Source organism: Neopelma chrysocephalum, unplaced genomic scaffold, assembly GCF_003984885.1.
Source record: "Neopelma chrysocephalum unplaced genomic scaffold, ASM398488v2 Primary Assembly neopelma1_25, whole genome shotgun sequence".
In the NCBI taxonomy this organism is placed as follows: Eukaryota; Metazoa; Chordata; class Aves; order Passeriformes; family Pipridae; genus Neopelma; species Neopelma chrysocephalum.
The window spans coordinates 39,560,185-39,570,955 of record NW_020897694.1 but is presented as its reverse complement, the minus strand read 5'-3'; the positions used below and the strand labels follow the sequence as shown (position 1 = coordinate 39,570,955).

The 10,771-nt window shown below is 46.0% G+C and overlaps 1 protein-coding gene across 1 annotated transcript in view; it reads right to left on the bottom strand.

The window, feature by feature from the left end:
• Nucleotides 1-2,881: 2,881 nt before the first annotated feature.
• SH3RF3 (SH3 domain containing ring finger 3) overlaps nt 2,882-10,771 on the bottom strand; it is a 249,718-nt gene continuing 241,828 nt past the window's right edge. Inside the window, exon 10 of the mRNA XM_027675014.1 lies at nt 2,882-6,153. Coding sequence (XP_027530815.1) covers nt 5,985-6,153 — 169 coding nt within the window. The 3' untranslated portion in view covers nt 2,882-5,984. The remainder of the gene's footprint in view (nt 6,154-10,771) is intronic.

The window sequence follows — 10,771 nt, the reverse complement described above, 5'->3', positions numbered from 1 at the left end:
TTGCCCCCATGCCTTCAAGGCTGATTTTCCAGTGGGCAGCTGGAGGGCAAATTGGACATACCCACGAGGAGGAGAAAGAGAACACCTTTCTGCTATTTCTGGGGAGAAAGGTGAGGGGGGCAGCTCCCAGACCCCTTGGCTGTGCAGCAGCACACGAGAGCCAGTCCTGAGTGCCTTGTGGAGGCAGTGGTGATGACCCACCACCCCTGGGTCAGGGATAGCAGTAGGGATGTGTCAGACTTCAATTCCCAGTGGCAGAGCCAGAAGCCCCAGCAGGTTTTCTTGGATGTGTGTCCACTCAGCAGGTGGAGATGCATTGTCAGGCATAGTCCTGTGGACTGTGCCTGTGCCCTCCCTGGGGACCCTGACCGCTAAGCACTTGTGATCCTGCTTGACCAGGTGGGATGGCAGAAGACGTGCCCTCCTGGTGATGGGATTGCCCTCCACCACTGCCATGGACACCCCACAGCTTCACTTCTGGGGCCTATCGGGGGGTTGCATGAACCAGCATGACTGACAGCAGCTTTACCAAGCCCTTGTGCAGATGCAAAATGCAAATTTGATATGTTTTCCTTCTCTGACGGTAAGTTGAAGACACTTTTCCCTTCCCTCCTCTCTCGATGGCTTCATTTTTCTTCTGCCGCATCACTTAGCCGTGCTCCCCATCACTTCTATGCTCCCCAGGGTGACAGCAACCCTGGGGAGCCCATGGGTGACAGCAACCTCTCCACCAAAAGCATCTTCCTCATCACTCTCCCTGTCTTTTGCGGTGGTGCAGCACTGATGGCACTGACGAACCCAAGGTTTCCTCAAGCAAGGCATTTCCCCAAGGACGCTCGCGCTTAACTAAAAAGCCATCTCTCTCCTTTCCAGTGCCCTCTCTGAGAGGGGTGGGCAGGTAGTACCAGCACAGCCCCACTCCCCACCGGCACTCCTTGTTCATGGGTTTTTCTGCATACACACGTGTTATGGAGGTCACAAAGCTTGTAATCTTGCATGCAAGAGTGTTCCTTTTGCTTTGGAAAAACATTGTGTCGCATCATGGCTGGTGCAAAAGAGCCGTTTGTGTCGGAAACATCTTTCAGTGACTCCCTGGCCAAATCAGCAGGATCCTGGCTGTCTTTCCATGGACTGTTGGGGTCTCCTTAGGGTGGGAGTAAAGAAGAGGGCCAAGCAGGGATGGGCTCACCTGCAACTGAGCTGTACCTATGAACGTGGGAGACACACATAGGCTGTCTGCCATGTGCTGCAAAAGGACCACCCCGGTAAGCCCCTTGGTGCCCTGGCTTGTGGCCCCTTCGCAGCACCGTGGGGCAGGTGGTGCTGCTTGGTGGCTGAGAAAAATCAAGTCATTTTCTGAAGGGAGGGGAGACAGCCACACCCTAGTAATTGGAAATACATCTGTGACCACTTGGAAAGTTATTTTTGCTACATGAAAGGCTGGGGCACGAGGACAGGGCCTTCTCCAGACTGTATCACCTCTTGGCTTCCCTTCTAGTACAGCTCATTTATTTGGTTTGGCACCAGCTAGCCGAGGTGTGTAGCTGCCAGGTTCACCATGTATAAGGAGCTGCTGATGTCAGGAAGAGCTTTTGGCTGCAGGAAAGCCCTACAGATGTTGTCCAGGTGGTTCTGGTCTCTTCGAGCATTTAGGAACAGTCAAACCATGTAACAATTTTACAATGATTATTTGTCTTTCAAAACATAGCTGAGATTTCTATCAGGCACTGGAGCAGAAGCAAGGGGCAACATGCAGTGCAAAGATTGGGTGAGGTGTGTGGTATGTTCTGGCAGCGGGGGCTGGTGAAATGCCAGAGGAGCAGGATCTGGCAAAGTGTGGAGGGACTGGCACTCCAGACAAGCTGGAAGTAGCTGGCAGGCTCCTCTATGCGGTATTTTGCACCACACTGCTTGTCAGGCAGGGCAGCCAGTGGGGCCGAGCAGAGAGAGAGGAGTTGCCTGCCCACATTTAAGTTCTTGTGGTTCCCACATTTCAAATTTGGACTCGAGATCCAGCTGGGGCAAAGACAGACTCGTATCACCTCTCTGGAGGGGTGGGCTTGCCTTCAGCAAGCCCATGCAGATGACCTGGTGAACTGGCTGTGCCTTGCTTCTCCCTGCCCTATGCATTCCCCACTTGGGCAATGAACCACTACCTACAGGTGCCTCTTCCACAGAGGTGTCTTCCAGCCAAATCAAGGCAAAGACATCCAGACCCGCTGATGCACTCATGTTCCCCCTCCAGATGCTCTGCACCTTGCTGCTGAATGGGAATCTTGGGCCATGCGCAAGAATGGGCTTACACCCATCACCTGAGTTAGAGGGCATTCAGATGCCCAGGGTACAACCTGCTTCTTCCACCTCTCCCAGTTCCTTGACTATTCATAGGCTGGAGGACATATGGACCTTGCTGGCACCACACACAAACCCACCCAGGGCAGGAGGAAAGGGTTCTTCCTCTGCCTACAAGCCTGCTCAAACCACCAGGTGACCTCAGAACAACCCTGAAGTCCACCAGCAGGATTAGAGGCTGCTGTTTTCCTTGTATTTCTGCTTCCACATCCCTCCTAACCTCTCTGCCACAGCCTTGCCTTTGCCACCTTACTCCCTCTTCCTGGCCTGTCCCCGCTCTCTTTCTCTGGAGTACACACATTTTCTCCACAGGTTAGTTGTTAACTTCTTGAGATTTTGAAGAAACCCCTGATCTGCCAAAAGAAGAACGAGAAAGAGATTTGGATTTCTGTTCAGGCATGTCTTACCTTTAACTGGCCTTTATTTATGTGGGAATTACTACAGGGTTTGCAGAGAGGCCTTCCCTGCTTTCTTTGCGAACCTCAGAGCCACTTACTCTGCTTGTTCACCTTGTCATCTAAGAGAGAGGGAAACCTCAGTCAAGTTGCCTTAATGTTTATTTTATTTAAAGAATCAGAAACACAGTCATTATAGTTCATTTGTACTCATATCTGCCAACACTTCCTAAACCACATTAACATTCATGTATAACAAAAACATTTTCTGAGCTGTGCAAAGTTCAAAGGAATTGTTCAATTACTTGAACCCACTTCTAGAAGAGCAAACCTGGCATTTTACAAACTGAGGCCACCAGAAGGAATCTTTTCTTTTCCCTTCCCTGTTGCAGGAGATGCAGATGCTCCCTCCTCCCCCTTTTCCTGACATGACAGATAAAAATTAGACCACAGAATGAGCTGAACCTCTCAGTCCAGGACTTTTTGAATGGCACTGGGTCATATTTTTGTATCACTGAACTGTTTTAAGTTCACTTTAATACTTGTGCTCCTGGCATGGAAGTGATTTGTTCAAGGAGATTACTCAGTAACCCAAACTGTGATGATAAACAATAAACAGGGGCCAGAAATAGCTGCTATCAAATAGAACACATACCCTCCCCCTCTATATTTTTCCTTGCAGGAGGTATGACTGAAAGGGTTTTGACCATTTAAAAAAACCCCATCATCCTCCCTGCAAAATATATTTCAAAGCATTGATTTAATAATATGACATCTGCATGTTTTCTTTGATCTTCTCACACACCAACTTTTGTCCTGTTAGAGTTAAGCATGAAAAGGTGGAAATCTGGAACCATTTTAGATCTGGCTAAACAGAATAGGCAGCAAGCAAGCTGCCATCCTGTTTCATTTTTCTGACTGTAGTAAATACACCATGGAACAGAATTTTAAGAGGGCTTTAACCACTGTAAGTTGTCAGAAAAAATCTCATCTCTGACAGATCTAAACCAGAATTCTTATTGGATTCAATAACACACATTTTGGTGTTGCTGACTCGCTAACTGTGCAGTTTACAGTTTACTATTGGAGGTGCAGTGACACCAATTCTGACCTGGACCAAATAAGTGGAACAGATATGGCTCTAGTCTCAATCAAGTCTTTCCAGAAGACATTTCCTCAGTCTCTTACTGGTTATAAAAAAGCAATTTCCTCTCAACAGTAACTAAATTTTTAGTGGCTGATTCATTACGATCTGCAATATCAACAAATGCGGCAACATTAAGTATATAAAGAAACACCCTGAAAATGAGGCCTCCCTGTTTGAAGGTGCTATACTTGGCCATGGACTGTGTTTCTGGAATTGGTTTGTTACATGTGATATCAAGAAGAACTTATTTTACAGAGAACAAAGTCACAGAGTTGAACTTAAATAGGAATCCTCACTTACATGGGTTTTGATATGTACTAGTACACACGGCTTGAATGAAAACAAAACTTACACCTTCACATATGAAATACTGGTAACGCAGTAATGATGTTCACCCACTGGGCCTCTTCCCTTTAATAAGATCATCTCCAGGTTACAGTGCCTCTGACATGCTTTTAAACACCCACCACATGTGGGCTTTGGCAAACAGCCAGCTGCTGTCAGAGGCAAGGTATGGATACAGCTATGAAAAGCCTTTCGTCACCATTCATTCCTCAAGAGCTGATGTCTTTTTAAATACCCTCACAATCGCATTTCGGCATTTTTTTCTCATTCTGTTTCATTCAAATAACTGGCTAAACTCACTTTACATTTATTGCACCTTTAAGTCCCTGGTAGATGGAAGCTTATATTGCCTGATACGGTTTGTATTGTAGCTTGACCACGTTAAGAAATCCAACAGTCTCCGGAACTGTACATTTCTACAGTAAGAAATCACATTTCAATAATGCTAATTACAGCTTGTCGCAGATCAGCTCTTGTCTCCATCATGCAACGACAGAGGAAAACTCCACAGTCCTTGTGTGTGCTAGAACCTGCAGTGTTCTTCTTATTGCCATGAAAAAGTCAATTAAAACGACTCCTCTGGGAATTGCTTCCAATTCTGGAGTCATTATCACTCTCCAGACAGAATGCTGTGCTTCAGCGTGGGCCTTCAGCCACTCTAAATACGTAGGAGAGAGCAAGCGTGTGCATGTTGCACAGGCACGCTCCCCCAGGTATATTGGTGGCCATGCAGCTTTTTTCTCTTTTCCTCTATGAAGCAAGAACAAGCAGTCTGATCTCGATCTCCAGGTACACTTCTAATTTCATATGTTGAATGCAAATCTTGTCGCAGCCTCTCTGTTTAACCAAATCTTTAACAATTAAAAAAAATAGCACCAGATGTATGAAAAGAGGAAATGTCTGATCTAGTAGGAATATATATAAAGTAGAGCAATTCTTACAGTAAAAAGGTACGTTGTACAAAAAAGCAATGGAAAGTGATACCAAAGGACAAAAATCCATGCTGCATATAATAAGGGCAGAAAACAGGCGAAAGGGATTCTGCTCAAATAACCACAGTTTAATGGTGGAGCCGTACTTCCTCCAGGACTTCCCCGGCAGCAGCACCAGGACACCAGGTGGTATGGGACTCTGAGCACTAACACACTCACCGAAAAACTTGCGCAGCATATCTTTGAGGTATATAGAAAGCATGACATTAACATTTTGGACTCCTCATTCTTTCCTGCACAATGATGCACTGATCTTTAGCTGGGGTTTTCTCCACCTTCCCCTCCCTCTTTTTCCCTTGGGAAAAACAAAATCCCAGTTCAAGAGCTTCCTAGCACACTTTCTTGAACTCTCAAATCCATCTTGCATAGGCCAGTAATAAGAACACTGCAGTCTGACAAATAAGTTACAGCAATATAACAGCTTTCCTCTTAATTTTTTTTAAAGATATCTTCTCTATAATTTACACAAAGGGTTAACAGCCAGAGTTTAGGTTACTACAGTCCAGATGGGCGTCCTTTCAGTCTGTGATTCCAGGTGGAAGGCACTACTTCAACATACCACTGTATGCACCGCACACGGTCTCGGGAGCACAGCGGGCACTGTGTCTCCAGAACTGCAGACTGAAGGGCCTGGGGGAAGTCTTTGGAAATAAAAATGGCAGTGGTTATCAGTTCAGTTTCTCTTTGCTGTCTCTTCTTGTGCTATGCAGTTTGCCCTGAAAGCTCCTCAGTTGAGAGAGCGGTGATTCATCCTCAGAAGCTCTCGACAAAGCTCCCGGGGAAGAGGCCCGTCCTGCCATTCCTCTGCAACGTCCCTTTGTACCAGCCATCCTCCCGCTTCTTGTGCACAAACACAATGTCACCTTCCTTCAGTTCGATCTCAGCCTCGCTCTGTGGTGGGTATGGGACCACAACACGGTACCTTTGGAAAAAGAAATGCAAGGACTTGGTCAGTCTGCACACTGGGAGCAGCCAGGCACCAGTACCAGAAATCCTGGGAAAAAAAATACTTTTGGAAATATCAGTAAGTTACATTTTTGCACACTAGTTGTATCCAATGCAGCTACATTTTCTACTAAGACTCAGTAAGACATGGAGATTTCTGGCCAGCTTCACTGAAGACAGGACCAGTTTCTGGACTCCAGTACTCTGGGGCCAGGCCATGAAAGCAGGAAAGCAGGCCATGCTCCCAGTTGCGTGCTAAGCCTGTGCCACGGACTCAGCCCTTTATCCTAGTGCTGTATCTGCCTCTGCTGTAACATGTCTCATCCAGCTCTGCATCTTCTCTATCCAAAATCATAGAATCATAGAATGATAGAACAGTTTGGGCTGGAAGGGGCCTTTAAATGTCATCTAGTCCAACCCCTCTGCCAGGGGCAGGGGCATCTTCAACTTGATTAGGTTGCTCAGAGCCCATGTGTCAACTGCATGAGTCAGCTTGGTGTCATCTGCAAACTTGCTTAAGGTGCACTCAATCCCGCCATCTATGCCATTGATTAAGATATTGAATAGCACTGGTCCCAGTATGGACCCCTGAGGGACACCACTTGTCACCAGTGTCCATTGAGACACTGAGCCATTGACCACTACCCTCCAGATGTGACCATCCAACCAATTCCTTATCCACCAAACAGTCCACCCATCAAATCCATCCTTCTCCAATTTAGAGAGAAAGATGTTGTGGGGGACCATGCCAAAGACCTTACAGAAGTCCAGATAGATGACACCTATAGCTCTTCCCTTGTCCACTGATGATGAAAAATGGGGTTTGCAATGCTCCCACTGCCTGTGATACCAGCAGAGGTTAGCTAAAGCATTCACATTTTTTTTTTTCTTATGTTCCTTGAGAATGTACTTTGGGTCCCTCAAACCTGGAAGGGAAGCTAAAATGGAGAGGTATCAAATGACTTTCAAAGCACTCTCCAAACCATCAGGAAGCCTCAGCCCTGAACCATTCACAGGGCTCTCTGGGAACTTAGTTTTCAAGTGTCACTCCATTTCAATGAAGTAATGACGTGTCTGAACCTGATACGGCTATTCTGCACTCAAGGCTTATCAGCAGGCGTCCTCCTGAGAGCACAGACTGGGCCATTTTATATCAATGCACTTGTGTGCAGAGCAGGGAATATATTTCTGCTGCACGGTTGTTTTTTTCTTCAGCACATGTACTTTTGCAGTCATCTGGCATTTGGTTAACAGTCAATAACTGTCTTGCTAATTGCAAAGTAATGAATATAGTAAGATAGTTAAAAGATGGCAATTGATTACATAAAGCACATCTCCTGAGAATATTTCCACAACTGCTGCATGTCTACTGATGCCTCAGTTATGTCTGTAACAAGATGAGTATTTATTTAAGATAATATCCTGTTGTTGGGGAGACTTTCCAATGGCAGTCACCCATTTTCTTTGCAGACATTGCTCAAGTACCTAGTGACTGCAGTTCTGAAACTACAAACTCCACTTTGACATGACACTGAAAATACCAGCTCTACATTTGGACATCTCCACAGCCAAACAACCCATTACTTCGTAAAGGATTAAACTCCATTTGGAGCAGGAGTTCTCTAAAACCTGACTGTGGCTTTTTTATCTTGACACAGCAACACAGTCATGTGGAAAATATATGTGTTAAGTACCATCAAAAATCTGCTGGTCCTCTCTGTACCTTGGTTAATAAATCTAGCTGTCACTTCCTTCCTCTGTGGAAAAGCAAATAACAGAGGTTGAAACGTGTGTTGCTGCCTGGCTGCAGAAAAATGGTCCATCAAGCTATCATCTGTGGAACTGCTACACTTATATTATGAAGCTTTGGCAATTACACCCATTATGCAAATGAATGCACACATTATTTCAAACACTCTGCTGCAGTGTTGATTAATTAAATTATCAGAGTGGAACAATTTCAGCCAAGATGATGCCAAGTTTCAGATCTCACAGCTCTGCACGCTCACAGCACATTGGAACTCTGCACCAAGAATTTGAGGGGCTTTGAGAAAGAAAAAAAGCTGGACCTCAATGTTAGTTGAGTGTTGTGGAGGTACTCATGGACCCTTTTGGCAGGTCAGGAAGAGAAACGCAGGGTGTCTTGGGCAGGGTTGCTCTAAAGACTCAGCTGGGACTGCCAACACCTCATGTCATACCCTAAGCACAGAGGCATCCTTCTAAAGCCAAGCCACATCCTAGGAGTGATGAGCTGCTAGTCCCTAAATGGTTCATATGAGGAGGGAGGTGACCACACTCAATAAGAATTGTGCCCATCCTCCTAAAGGGCTTCTACACAGCATCTTCTTAGAGATTTAGAAAAATAAACCACAGTCACTGCATTACAAAACGAGGTCCTTTTTCCCATTTAGGAAACCTCAAATGCTATGGTTTAAATTTAATTAACTACAGTACCTTACAAGATATCACTGAAGAGGTTTTTATACAGTAACAAAATAGTAGTGACAAAAGACCTTGCAAATCAGTTAAGAAATCGTCTGTGAGAGATGGAAAAAGATGCGGGGCCTGGGACAGGCATCCCAGTGGGGGCTGCAGGGGCAGCAGCCAGGCACTGTTCCTGGCACACGGTGCTGTGCTGCCCCTCCACACCTCCAGGTGGCACCTCAGCCTCGCTTATCCTCTGGAATGGCATTGCAAGGACATATATATATATATATCTATTAGCCATATTTTTTTGGCAGAAAAGGTCTCTTCTCCCAGACATCCTCCCTCACTCCCAAAAAGGCAGTTCAGGATACTTCTATTTATATCTCCCTTTTTCATTTCCCCTTTTGTCCCCTCTATGAGAAGATACTATAAAATTGTAGATTTTCTTACACCAAACAGTCTCTTGGCATTTTAGATGGATCTCAGTTTTCTCAGTTTTGTTTGGTATTTTCTGTCATAAATTGTGGTCTCATATAGTTAAAATTCTGCCAAATGTTAATTGTTTTGGCCCAAATTTTCCACAGCAGTTGGCTGTGTCAGGTTGAGGGTCCAACTTACAGCCCAATGGCTGCATCACTTCCAGGAATAACTTAAATATGCACCAGCAGGAGCCAGGTGAGGACTTCCACAAACTGCTCTCAGGTCCCTGTATTTGAGAGGAAAGTCCTGTCTTGTGGTCGAACTGGTCTCTCAGGGATGGTGTTCCTTCAGAAAATCACCCACTCTCAGCCGAGTTAAAAGCATTTAAATCATCCCCAAATGGTACATATTTAGGCTTGTATGAGCGCTGAAGGTAAAATCTCTGCTGATTCATGCTCCAAGCTGACCTAGCTCTGCGGGACCTCAGAGGTTGCATTTCTCTTCCTTTCCCAACACTGGGCCCCTCGTGTTTTTCTCTCAGGGGACAGACTTGATGTTGGACTTCCCCACTGCTGGCTACTGTGGCATCTTTGGGTTGGGCACTTCATCTCTGGAGGGGACTGTCCAGGACGGGTAGTGCCCTGGGAAGGATCCTTGGTGCCCAAGAGATAATACATGGGAGGCTGCAAGTGGTATCAACAAGGACAGAGGATGGGGTTTGCCTGGGCAGGGAAACCTCAGGGAGTTGGAGGGCAGGGCAGTTGGTAAAGGAAGGTAAGGGAAGTTGGAGGTAAGGGAAGAGGTGGAGGAAGAGGGAGAAAAACTGGGAGCAGAGAAAGAAATGGGACCATGATGAAAATTGGAAGCCCCGACAGAAGGTGTGGGTATGGCTGCTGAGGGGGGAAGATGTGTTGAGCTGAGTCTGGGAGAGCAAAGACCCTTGGTGGGAGGGAGCCTGGGCAGGGACATGGCATTCAGTGGGGCAGGAGACTGCATGAGTAGAGGCTGGCACTGGGGCTGAGGGTGGGATAGGCAGCAATTAGCTCACTAAGGCAGGAGTAGGTCCATTCTCTGCTGTCAGCAAAGACCTTGAAATCCCACTGTCCCCTGTCTTCCTAGCACTTGTCCTCACAGTCAAAAGAAATAGCTCTCCCACCCAGCTCTCCCTTTGCTACTGCTATTGAAATCTGGAAAGTGCAGCTAAGATTCCTAACATCAAATAGATGTCACATGATGGAAGTTCTAGTTTTGTTTCCTTTAAAGAAGCAAAATGATTAAAAATGTCATGCATGTAGATGCATTACCTTAACAGAGCAGGAGTGTTTCACACCCATGCACCTGAGATGAAGAAACAGGCAACTAAAATTGCCCATGATTTCACTTTTGCTTCCGTGCAATATAATTTTCTATTATATGACTGCAGACTATTTTCCCCCTAGGATGCCTGCCTCATTTAGTGCACAAGATGCTTCTCTGGATGCGAGTCAAGGCTCTGACATGGAAACTACCCCATCTTTTGCAGAGGTAGGAATATCTCTAGCAAGTGACCGTGATGAAACTCACTGAGTAGGGCAGATATGGGGAAAGTGGCATCTCTGACTCCTCCAGCTGCAAAGCCTCATGCCACACTTTCCACAGAGTAATACTCATCTCATGCACCCTGGCTGTGTAGGAGTCTGTTGTATGGTCTAAATGACTCATGCAGGCTCTCTGTCAGCGTGCACATTGAACAGTATTGATCAAAACTG